Source organism: Chelon labrosus (genome assembly GCF_963514085.1).
Source record: "Chelon labrosus genome assembly, chromosome: 16".
Lineage (NCBI taxonomy): Eukaryota > Metazoa > Chordata > Actinopteri > Mugiliformes > Mugilidae > Chelon > Chelon labrosus.
This window is the reverse complement of record NC_140349.1, coordinates 21842273-21855093: the sequence shown is the minus strand read 5'-3', so window position 1 is coordinate 21855093 and position 12821 is coordinate 21842273. Positions and strand designations below refer to the sequence as shown.

General features: G+C 44.3%; 1 protein-coding gene across 1 annotated transcript in view; it reads right to left on the bottom strand.

Annotated features, from left to right (window-relative positions):
• Positions 1-2327, bottom strand: part of kcnk9 (potassium channel, subfamily K, member 9) — a gene marked incomplete at its 5' end in the record, with an annotated part of 37678 nt that extends 35351 nt beyond the window's left edge. The window contains one exon of the mRNA XM_084562778.1: positions 1715-2327. Coding sequence (XP_084418904.1) covers positions 1715-2327 — 613 coding nt within the window. The remainder of the gene's footprint in view (positions 1-1714) is intronic.
• Positions 2328-12821: the final 10494 nt, after the last annotated feature.

Sequence of the window (12821 nt, the reverse complement as noted above, 5' to 3'; positions counted from 1 at the left end):
GCCTGCCTGAATCCCTTCCTGTTGCTAAGTTTTACGCATCACACGGGAAAGGTCGAATAAAAGTCATTCCTGCACACATGTTGCAGAAAAGCTCTGAATGTCCCCTAAACTCCTCTAACTCGTGTTAACAGTGTGACCGTGCACGCAGGGCCTCTGTGTTCCCCACAGCAGTCACACACACACAGAGTCCGCCGCAGCAAATGTAACCACTTCACAGAACATGAATATTACAATGGCTCTCCTTGCTGTAGCCTAGAAACGACGGCGGATCCACCTTCTCCGCGCTGCGCGGCCGGCCCTTTTAAGTGCTGCCTGGCAAACTGAACCTGGAGGACGTGGCCTGGTGCATTACAGCCCCCCACCTAGCCAAACACCCACCAGCCCCCAAACTAAAAGTCTTCTTCCTGGATTAGCATCTGACGCCTATAATGGAGAAAGTGCGTATCCGTGGCCACCATGGAAAGGAAAGAGATCCGGGCGCAGAAACTCATCTGACTGATTTTTTTTTTTTTTTTTTTTTAATGTAATACTGCCACGCACATTTTAATCAATCCAATGAAGTCACTTCGCTAATGCCTCACTCGGTGTTTTGGTGATTAAAACGCAAAGTTAGAGCGGTTTGACTGTAGCGCGTAAAGTAAGAGAAACCGTGCGTGCGTCCCTCTCCAAATACAGCCAAACGGAGAGCTCCAGGTGATGTCGAGGGTGCTGCATTTTAGGGGAATCGTGAAAAGAAATGCGTGGATGAAAACTGGAGTGATTGGTGGGCACAGGGCGAGCGTGGAGGTGTTTCATCTGCTCTGGGGCCGTCGTAAAGTGGCTCTGTACTCTCGGTCGTGTCAGAGCGTAATGTAAATATCTAACATAAATACTACAAGCTGTAAAAAAAAAAAAAAAAAAAAAAAAAAAGGAGGAGAGTAGGAGCAGCAGGCAGGAGTGACGTCAGGTTTCAGCTGCTGAACTCTCGCCCTGCCTGCGGCTGAACTCAGAGGATCTGTCCTTTCAGCACCACAACACCCTGCCGCTCCTGTTACAGAAACTCACAGCCAGGCCCCTTCACACCAGAGAGCCACAGCCTCATTTCTCGTTTCTTTTCTCTCTTCTTTTCTCGATACTAATACTACTAATAATTCTAATAATAATTCTCGGGCTATCTCACGCCCTAAACTTGCTCTGCTCTGTCAGACTTTCGGCTGCATCCTGGTGACGCATCAAAAAAAAAAGAAAAAACGAAAAGTTGAATCTGTTGCTGCACCAAAAGCAAAAATAATACGTGTTTCAGCGGTGCACTGGGGTGTTGTTTATCCTGCGTGTGATTCTACAAGTATGGAACAAAATAGCCTCACGTGTCTTGACCACGGTGGTGACACGGAGCTCCGTCCTGGCCCCCTCTACTCCCCTTGGATCGCAGAGTGAGTGCTGCAACATGTTGCTTATGAACTTTAAAGGACTTGTTGTGCAGCATTAATGTTGCTGCTCGGGTCTGATTGTTTGTGGCTCCTCTGAAAATGAACACGTGCTCCCGAGTAATTGCTGCCAACGAGACGTTTTACTGCCCTGAAAATGTAACTGTCCTTATAATAATAATACTACTACTAATAATAATAATAATGAACCGTGTCCTGTGGCGCAACAGTGAGTAGCTGGAAAGATTACAGAGGCTCGACTACTGTGATTTTAGAGACTGGGACTCACCAAAGAGACTGGGGCTTACCTATGGTAGTTATAACCGTGATGGCAAAGTAAAACGACCCTGCGAATTTCCACTGCACCCCGGCTCTGTGGGGCTCAGCCTCCATGATGATGCTCTCCAGTTTGCGGTAATCATCCTCGCTGATGTTATATTTCCCCTGGAGACGCTTCTCCTCGGCTTCCAGCTGCTCTTTTTCGCGCATCTCGAAGTCGGACTCCAGGGCGTCAAAGACGGCGGCCCCGACGAGCAGGTATGTAAACGTGCAAATGATGAGGGACAGGGTCCGCACGTTTTGCCGCTTCATGGCCAACAGGAACCGGCGACCGAGGGGCTCATGTCCCCTCGGATTCCCCGGAAAGGCGCAGCAAGCGCTGGGGTAGCCGTGTGGACAGCGCCTGGCGGCGGAGGCGCAGAAAGGTGCGCTCCGGTGACGGTGGCCGCGGTGGACGCCGGAGTCGGAGCACCGGTGGTACTCCCCCGCCTTGTAGTGATCCCGGTGACAGACCCCAAGATCCTGCTCCTGGTTGGCGGAGAGACACAAGAGACTGCTCGATCGCCTGGACCAGGAGCCTTGCAGCCGAGAGACCCTGCGCAAGACCTGCCCAAACCAAGTCCTCCCGGTGCGCAGTGCCATCAACAAGCTGCTTCCAAGATCGCCTGTTGGTCTCTACTATTCTCCTCGAGCGAATGACACTGATCTGATGAAATGCATCAACCAAATAAATCAACGACGAGGGATCCTTTTCCCCCTCTCTTTGATGCTGTTCTTTAACTTTGCTCTGATATGATTTAAAATGTCCTATAAGTGGGCATCTTTCCGCACGTCTCTAAGTTTCAGCTAAACAGCAACCTGTTCGTTGTAACCTCATCAGCATTCAGGCTATTTTTAGCAGCCATTCTCTATGTACAGGAAAGAGGGAATAAATCAGTTTACTGTCCGTGGAATCCTGAAATCTTCTTCGCAGACAGCAGGCATCCTCATAGGGGAATTTGCTGAGTCGCCCATAAGACGGGAGGGTCACGGAGTGGCTGGGGGGAACATCAAGTTGGGAAATGTTGCCAACACAATGCGCAGGTCTTCACATTAAAAGAAAAAAAAAAAAAAACATCACAGGCTTATTTCCCCTTTCTGCTGCTTTATTCCTGCATCAACTCACCACTCGTCACAGGAATGAAGAAATATATCCCAATCACGAAACGAATAATCGTTGAAAACGGGTTCCACATCGCAAAGAAGACTTTCCTCACACATATATCTGTTTAGGATGTGTGGAAGAAAGAGTTGAGAAAAAACACTTTAGTGCCACAGTAAACAAAATTGATTGGAGATTACAGCGCGCTCCGTGCCCGCAGTGGCACTCATGGTTCGTTGCGCACATCCAGGCGCACTCCAAAGCTCCCTTCCCGAACTGTCTGCTGATCACTTTGAGATGATTTGAGAGGGGGGAAGAGAGAGAGAGAGGGGGAAAAAGAACGAACACATGTGTTTTTCCTCCTCATGCGGGGGCATCCGAGTTTAACCATGCGTGTCACGAACCGCTCGTATTTTGAAGGCTCCACAGTTTATGTCTCCACACACTCCAGACTCTAATCGGTGGGCGTTGCTCCTCCTGTCTCTTGTGTTTTTTTTGTTTTTTTTTTCTCCTCTTTTGCAAGTGTCACGATTCATCTGAGTTCTGGCCTGAGCGTCTCTCCCCGCTCTTGGAAGCCTTTTCTCGGGGAGAAAACCAGGCAGGTGCAGCAGTGACTGAACACCCGATCACCCCCTCTCCACAACGCGCGACCCCTCCCACAGTGACCCCTCCCACTCATTACACGGACAGGAAACGAATTACTCAGACTCAGATGGTCGCATTAGTGCTTTTTACATTCCGACGGCAGCGGGGAATCAGCCCTCCAAAACGGTCCCGGCTGCACACGCCGGCGCGCTGTCCATGGTGCTGAAAGCTGACGGTTCACTGCTGCGGAGCACAGGAGCCAAGTTATAGCACGCACACTTTGTTGCATGTGACACAGAGTATAATTGCTCAGAGAAGGGACTAAATAAAGAGATTGTATAGAGATTCCAGCCTGAAATACTAGGCGGGGCTGCTCGGGAGTCCAAAAGCTTCAGTTTAACATTGTGGCGCAGACCCTATTCATGCCAGATGTTTCTATTTAAGTCAAAACTCCACACCAGACATTTAGAACTGAAGAAGCTACTTGGATGAGTGGTGAAACATTTTCAAGAAACTCTACAAGTCCAGTTGCCCTCGATTTAGCTTAGCTTATTCGTTTTATTTGGATCTACTATGACCTTTACAGACATTGTGGAAATAATTAAACTGATCTAACACAGTTTTAATTGTGTACTAAGGCATATTATGAACTGAAATATCAGTAAGGAGATTTAAGGTATGCATAGTATATGCTGAGCAAGGCTTCCCTATGCTAACCATGACCACATTAAGCAAGTGCCCCGCCTCCCACTGGTGTCAAAGGTGGGGCCATTGATACAGCTTCCATGAGAGGACGAAGTGAAACTATTCTCCTCATCACAAATAGTGTAAAGCAAGCAGCTTAGCTCCTCCAAGTTTGACTAATATTCTCGTGAAGCTGATGTCCTACCATCTCCTGGCGAGCCTGTCTGGGTCGCCTGCAGCCCCCTACCAGGACAGTGCTTCTGCGCCTTGGTTCCCAACAGAACTGAGAGCGAAATGCAGCGATTTGTAAGCTTTGATGGACTGCAGCTTTTGAAAAGATAACCACCTCGCGCATGAGCATGCGCGTGCATGAAATGAACCCTTTCTGAGGGCCAGTGCACGCAATAAGGCACTCCTTAAAGGCACAAATCATTTTAAATCAACTATCCAGTCTCTCAGTCAGGGCTTGGTTTCAGCTCTGGACTAATGCAATGAACTGGCATTACCTGGACATACCGGGCCATACGGATACGCATTCGCCGGTAAATAATAACCAGCAAACATTCAGCCAAGCCACAGAATGAATAAAGGTTTTAAAATAATGTTATTATTATATTCTAAGATTCTATTGGACATGTTATACTCAATAAATATCATCTGTCCATAGCTCATGCTGTTCTGTTTAGCTATTCCTAGGCTGAGACATGGAGCAGGCTCTTTTAAAGGAGTGGGGGCTAAAGGTGGAGCTCTGATGTCAGGTGTCAGTGTGTCAACAGTAAATGGTTTACATAGGCCACAGGTCAGGTAGAAGGGCAGCAGCAGTTCTAACCAGCAGCAGCAATTAAGAGTTTGTATTTGAAGTGATTTAATGGAGTAGTATGGGGGTGAGGACAAATATTAAACATTCACTCAGTTGTAGTTTGCATTACTTTAAATAAAGTAGCGTTCCAACAGGCATGAAGGGAAACCTCCCAACATGCAATAAGGCAACAAACTGCATTTGTGTTACAATGTTTTACACTGAAATAGAGAGAAATAGAGTGAGCACGGCATTTCTGGGCCTTTTCTGATTTTCTGATTGTCCTGATAGAGACAGGAAACAGGAGACGTCCAACAAAGGTCACAGTTCAAATGGAAAGTTATCAGGCCTCACACAGGTCTAGACAATCATCAAGTTATATCATTTAAACTGTGGCTAGAAGCAAACTCATCTCTTATTTACCAGGTTTTAGTTTGGGAAGGAATGAACATAAATGTTAACGCTTTGTTTTTCCTGTACACTGTGAAATCTCACCGTGAGAAGGCAGCAGTACATATTGTAGTACTGAGCGTCTTGTGGGTGCCAGTGGAGGAGTGAAAGGTGTCATGAGGGAGTTTTCATCAACAAATGATCAAATTCGTAACATTTGAGTTTGAGGTTTGAGTACCGTTAACTAAGTAAAAGTAATATTAAATTCTGGTAGTGATACTGAATAATACAAAAGAAAACATTTAAAACTTTCCTAATTCAAAAGTTAGTTAAATGCATTGCCTAAAAATCTTGAATAATGTCCTTTAGACACTAGATGAAACTAGACAACTCATTCGGTGCACAGTCACACTGAACCTGGTCTTGATAAACAGGCTGGAATTTGTAATTGGCAAATGTGGAATTTGACCCACATTTGATTCTTTATTAATTCACCCAACTCTGCAGAAATAGTCGCCTTAATTTGAAAGAATCCGTTTGAGTGAGTAACTCATTTCATAAAGCCGTGTAAAGGTTGAGGCTTGTACTGCACTACATACATCAAGCTTGATGTATGTAGGGGGGGTGTCGGGAATGACCCACAGCTCATCAGTGCAGCTCAGGCCCTGCAGTCGTTTACTATGGCCCTGCTAAAAATAAATAAATAAATAAATCAAAGTAAAGTGTCCAACAAATACAGCATCACGTGCCCGTTCTACAGCTGACTTCAAACCTAAAAGTGCTCTTGAGCAAGGCAGTTAATCCCTCGCAGCTGCAGGGCTGCCGTCACATAGCAGACACATGACCCTGACAGCTGCATTCATCTCCTGGCATCAGCAGAGGACTTCATGGTCATGAATTTATGATAACGATTTAAAGAGGCGAGCTTCTTTGTGGTCTGGTTACTTTTACCGTTTATTTTTTTTTCCCACCACAGGATTAAAATCCAGGTTATGTGACAGGATAGAGCTTGTGCTTCCTTAACGGTGGAGAAAAGTAGAAATTTAAACAGATGGAAGAGAAGGACAACCTGCTGCTGTTGATGCAGGACACTCATCAATGTTTTTTTAAACATAAATGAAATAGCAATAGAATATATTGAATAATTAACAAATAAAAACAATAATAGGCTGTACTAGGGAAAAACATCATCTTAGCACAACAGGGAGAATATAAGTTGATATATTGGTGCACCTCTTAAATGTTTTGTCTACATATTTTTAAAACCAAAAATCAAATTTATTACAAAAAGACTGTATGTTATGATATAGTTAAAACCATCCAGAAATAAGAAGTTAACTCACAGTACAAGAGCAGGGGAGATCCTACTGTATATATATCAATATGTAAAGCACAAAATAACATCTCCCTACAGAACAATTCCAAACTGGTGCATACTTAATGCCGGCGCCTGGTCTCTGAGCTCCCTATGCCCTTCGACCTGATGCAAATGTTCTTCTACTTTTCTCCTTTTTACTCCCAGATAATTAGAGAATAAATCCATAAAATCATATCCCAGACTGCTCCCCTTCCTGCACCCGGATCCATACACGCTGTACATACAGAGTCTGGGCCAACAAATGAGCATGCATGTTGCCTGCAACTAAAAGGGCATGGAAAATGAGTTGACATGAGAAAAAAATAACAACAGGAGAGGTTTGTTTGCTTTTTGGTTGCAAAAGCTTTTAGGAATTACTGACTCACCAGTGTATTGTTTATTAGTGCCTTTGGAACTGATGTCATTTTCTCTTCTTGTAAGCCTTTTAGAGGTTTGCCGCAAAGGTCTGTAGGGATTTTATTTCCCTACATCAGACTAATTTTAGGTTTGAAATAAAGCACTGCGAATTGTCCGCATGTCCTCCATTAAAACACACAGGAATAAGCTCATCTCAGTGTATGAAGTTGAGGGCACGTGGTCATAGCCAAGACATCCACCACGGTGTTTCATAAATGCAGCCGTTTAAGAATCTAAACAGCTCCGCTAATCAGCGGCATCTGAATCCGTAGTCAATCTATATTTAGCTCCACATTCTCACATCTCAAGTACTAGCTCGGCCCACCTACAGAAGGAAAGTTTAATAATGGCAACTGCTCAAATTAGTCTCCATGGCAATGGCGGCGAATGCACGGTGCGATAGCTCTGCTCATCATGCAGGTCTGCACGGACACAGAGAAACCTTCTCTGAAGGCTGCACGCCGGCAGAATTCCTCCACATACGATCCAAACTGACGGCGGAGACATCAGACAGGAACGGTTAAGAGTGACGGATGAGGCGAGTCAGAGATTCAACCTGACTAAGTATGACTGAGTATTTCTCAGTTTGTGCTGCACTTGAAAAAGCTGTGTACAGTGTGAGTTGTATTTTTACTGATGTGTGCTGTGTGGAAATATATTATCCATCATACACAAATCAATACCTGCAGCACTACACGGTATTTGTGACATACTGCTCCACAGCTAATGGTGCTATATGAACCAGCACATGCAGCACATACAGGATAGTTCTTTAACCTTTAAGATATTCACTTTAGAAAGGTGCCCTGTGATAGACTGGAGACCTGTCCAGGGTGTACCCTGCCTCTCGCCCGATGACAGCTGGGATGGGCTCCAGCAGACCCCGTGACCCTTAACAGGAACAAGCAGTACAGAAGATGAATGAATGAATGAACTTTAGAAATTTGCTTCCTTTATTAAACAATCATCAGACATCTTCACACTATTTCTGAAAGCATTCTTCAAGCATCTAGTCCTTTTTCTTTCATCCTCGTTCATTTTCAGAGTAGTTGTACTCTGACTTGGCACATTCTTGTGAAAGTGATGGATCAAGAACACCTGGAGGGGACTTCATTACATCTGGTTTCACAGAACAACTTGGACACCGTGACCTCAGAAAACACTTTCCTGGCCGTGACTTGTTAACTTGATATCTCAGGATCACTTTGGGGGAATTTCTTCAAATTTGGCAGAGGTAGTTACTTGGACTAAAAGATGAGCTGATTAAAAAAAAAATGTAAAAGATTTTTCTCACACACATTCCAGAAACAGGAGCCAGCCCTCTTCGCCTCCTCTCCTTGGATGACCATGAGTACAGGGGGCCTCCTGTCCTTCTGGTAGTCCAGCACAAGCTGACTGATTTTTCTGATACTGGGCTTCAGGTGAATGTTGTTGTAGTCGTCTGAACAAAGTTGAGCCACTTTATTATACAAGTTCCTTCAAAGTTTTCACTTCGTATATTCACATACAAGCCTGGACCGACATGAATGTAAACTACAACTTGACCACAAAACCTGCAGGACGTGGAGGTCGGGGCAGATGGATGGGTTGACAAAAAACTGGGCCTGACTGAGCGTGATGCAGAGATGACGGACAAGAAAACCTTTGGTGTCGCCAAGCGAACGAGAACCAAGTTGTCTCAACGTTGAGGCAGGGAACTGTGTCCACGACTTTTCCTAAAGCCACATTCCTCATGCTGCTATCGCTAACGGCGATAGCTCCATGCATACTATATCAGGTCTGTGTTTATTATCGTAACCATGACAACAAAGGCCCTACATTTAAACCCGAACCCTGCCTTTTTTTTTTCTAAACCTAACCAAAAAGAGGTGGAAAACATTGCACAAAATCTTGTTGCACTGTTCAACTTGTGTTCTGCAATGAAAATAAAGACCATTCTTCTTTTTCTTTACTGCTCTCCTGTAGGACATATCCAGTAGGATAGATCCTTGTTTTTGTGCAGTCCCTGACATCTCCTTCCTAAGGACATTGTTCAGGCCATGAGGGACGGAAAGTTATGACTGCCTGGGAACCGCCATGATGTCTACCCTGTGTTGTAGACGTCAAAACAAACAAAAATGTACGACCCTGTAAGCACCTAACCTGACACAATTACTGTCTCCTCAGACAAAAAAAGAAGTCTGAAGCCAGCATTAGTGGATTCAGTTTGTTCAGTTGTCATGGAGATGGCTCAGTTATCATTCTTCACTCTAAGTATAGAACTAGCCACATAGTTTAATTTGAACACACGTGTCGGTCATATTTAGACGGCGCTACAACAAAGGTAAATATTCTGACACAGAAGGTTGGTGAACGAGGTGGAAAAGTCATTTTTCATTTCATGGGGACTTTAACTTGGAGAGGTTCTTACATAAGCTGCAGTCACGCGTCCGCGCCTTGGAGTTCAGGTTAAGTTTACTTCATATTTACCAGCTTGTGTGCAGGAGCAGATAGCGTATTAATTAAGTAAAAGTCACCGTGGATCAGTAAATATGCAGCGGATGAGGATTCCTGCGCCAGGCTCTCCTCTCTGCTGCACTAGAGGAGCGAGAGCGAAGGAGCAGTGCAGGTGTCAAAGCACTCGTCTTTCTTCAGCACACACCCTAATCCCCCACAACCCCTCCATCACTCCTCGCCCGAGATCATTTACATATCAAGGTTGTAGATATGTATGAATGGACGTGACTTACCACTCAGCACTGGAGGACTGGAGAAAGGGATTTAATTGAACTCTGGCTTCTTGGAGAGTCATTTGCATTAATGTTTGCAGCCGGAGTGAAACTGTACCATCTTCAGCAGAGCTCCAGGGTGTGTGTGTGTGTGTGTGTGTGTGTGTGTGTGTGTGTGGGGGGGGGGGGGGGGGTTCTTTGCTGTTAAATGAACAGATTCTGTTTGCCCTCAAACAACAGATATTCTACGCCGTCTTTTATCAAGCAAGGGGGAACTGCATCAGATTGATGGACGCTTGTTAAGCTGATTACCATCAGAATTACAGGTATGCTTCAAGGTAATGAAGCTTGGTGCCGAATAGCACAGCGCTGATAGTTGATAAGAAACCTAATTTAAACTCAAAGACAAGATGCTTAATATCTGTCCTATGTGTCCTCAGCTCTGGGAAAGGCCACCTTACTGTTTGGAATTATTATGAAAGAAAAGAAAACACATGAAAGTCAAGCTCCAGTACTTGTTTTTGACATTATGTGATATTTCATCATAAAGATGGAAGTGTTAACGCCTGGTTTGCACTGGAGCCAGTCTGAAACACAGGGCCGCAGCTTATAGTCGGAATCTTGTCCTCTTGTTTGGAGCTAGCTGGGAGAGATGGCCGACTACATCAGACTAAAGTGAACGCTAGCTTACTGAAAACACATAACAATGATAAAATAATTAAACTTACCGAAATACTGTATGGCAGCGTCCTGTCGGCGTCTGTGTAAGTCTGAAGAGAAGGCGGTTTGCTCTTTTAACAAGCGCTACACTCATCCGAGGCAGGACGATCTCAGGAGCAGAGGAGGGAAGCAGACAAGCCGACCCTTAACCACAGATGTTCGTCAACGGCCACACAAAATTAATGCTCAGATCTCATCGACCGAGCTTGACAGAGCAATAACCTCCAAAATGACCAGCACTTTACTAGAGTGCCCCAAGTCTGAGACCATGATGATATGTATTTGGGTCAATAAAGGGGAATTGTATGTTATGCTGCTTACCTGCATGTATATTCTTTCAAGGTTGTTTCAACAAGGTAAAAAAAAAATATATATATTCTAAAACACATGTGTGATGAATGTGTCCCATGTGAACGTTTGCAGAAACAGGCAAAAGTGTGCTACTCAAGGAGGGGATCCAACAAAACCCATTACTGTGTACCGTTGTATGATGTCTTCAGTGGCTTGCCAAGGGCACGGAGACAGAGTGGAGACAGGACTGGCGGTGTGGAGTTTGAAAGACAGCCACAACAGTTGAACCTAAAAGTCACACAGTTTTCTGATCAACATAAAGGATGCTAGACTATCAGATAATGTGCAATATTAGTAAGCCAGGTCAGTATATGGAGCTTTAAATTAAACAAAAATAAAAAACAACATTAAGTTCTTTACTTCCTGTCCATGAAAGGCTGCAGATATTAATTAGTGTGAATAAGTAGAATCTATGCTCCAATAGGCAAAGATAGCACACGTTTCATTTAGGCTGATACAGTGCAGATGCCGGTATAAGGTCAAAAGGAGTATGCAGCCAATTTTATTTGCATTTGAAAGTGAGTCTGCATTCTACTCTTTATTGGTCTGTACTACCAACAGATCTACATCTGCAATCTCATGTCCACAGTTTAAGTTTTATTGTTGTACACAGGAGTCCACCGGCTCAGAGCTGAAGCTGGATTTAACAGACTGAATGAATTTGCAGAGCTGCTACACGCTCACAATCTGTGATCAGTTCTAATGAAATAAATAAATAAACAGGTAAACAAACTAATAGGCACGGAGGGCATGACTTTGGAACTGTTTGCGCTGTATGCATAACGGATGAACTTGCAAATTCACCGTGAGTGGAAAAAGCTGTTTGTCTATCAACTTCAAATGTGACCTTCATTACAGGGAAACAGCTAGACTTAGAAAAATAATAAATAAATTCTTCTTATGCTGATACTTTTATGGGACACAAAAATATATAATGAACAAGATCTACAGCATTTTGTCATATCATCTGTGCCAATACTTACCAATTGTGTATAGTTGGAACTGTTAAGGAATGTACACCGATCAGGCATAACATTATAACCACCTTCCTAATATTGTGAAGGTCTCTCTTGTGCCTCCAAAACAGTTGTGATTCATCAGAGAATGGACATGAGCCTTCTGAGGGTGTCCTGTGGTGTCTGTTGTTAGTGGGGGCCTTTGGGTCCTATGGGTTGAGGGGAGGGGCCTCTGTGGATCATCCCACAGATACTTGATCAGTTTGGGATCTAGTGAATTTGGAGGCCAGGTCAACACCTTGTGCTGTTCTTCATGATTTTCTAGTTGTTCCTAAAGTGTTTTTGTGTGTGTGTCTGTGTCAGGCTGCATCCTGCTGGGGATGGCTGCTGCCATCAAGGAGTGTCATTGCTATGGGGTGGGGGTGCCTGGTCTGGTCTAGGTGGGTGGTACATGTCTAAGTAACAAGAAACACTGAAACTGTTACTGTTCAGTTCGGAGATGGGCTCAGGCAGTGAGCAATGATTTCTACTACAATAACAGTATTGCTGTGAGTCTACTGATCTACTACCAGTCTATTAAGAAGTGTCAAAACAGAGAGGGGTGTTTCTAAATTTGTCGTAACTGTATTAAAACTATGAAATAGCCATGATAAGTCATCTATCCCAGTACAGATTTCATCCATCCACCCGTCATCTACAATCAGTTATTCTGTAGAGGGTCTGGGGGCTGGAGCTTATCTCAGCTGGCATTGGGTGAGAGGTAGCATAGACCCTGGACAGGTCACTAGCCCATCAGAAAGGAGACAAATAACTACTCACACTCCTAAGGCTAAGTTAGAATCACCAATTAACCTGACACGTGTGTCGTCAGCACGAGAAGAAAACTCATGTAAACTTTGTGTTTGCAAACTCCAAACAGGAAGCCCCCCCCCCACTGCAGCCCCAGTATAAACTCAAATGATATTTATAATGATTATTAGTCAGCAATGTTTTTTGTCAGCAGTCACATTTTAAAGACTTTGAGGAAT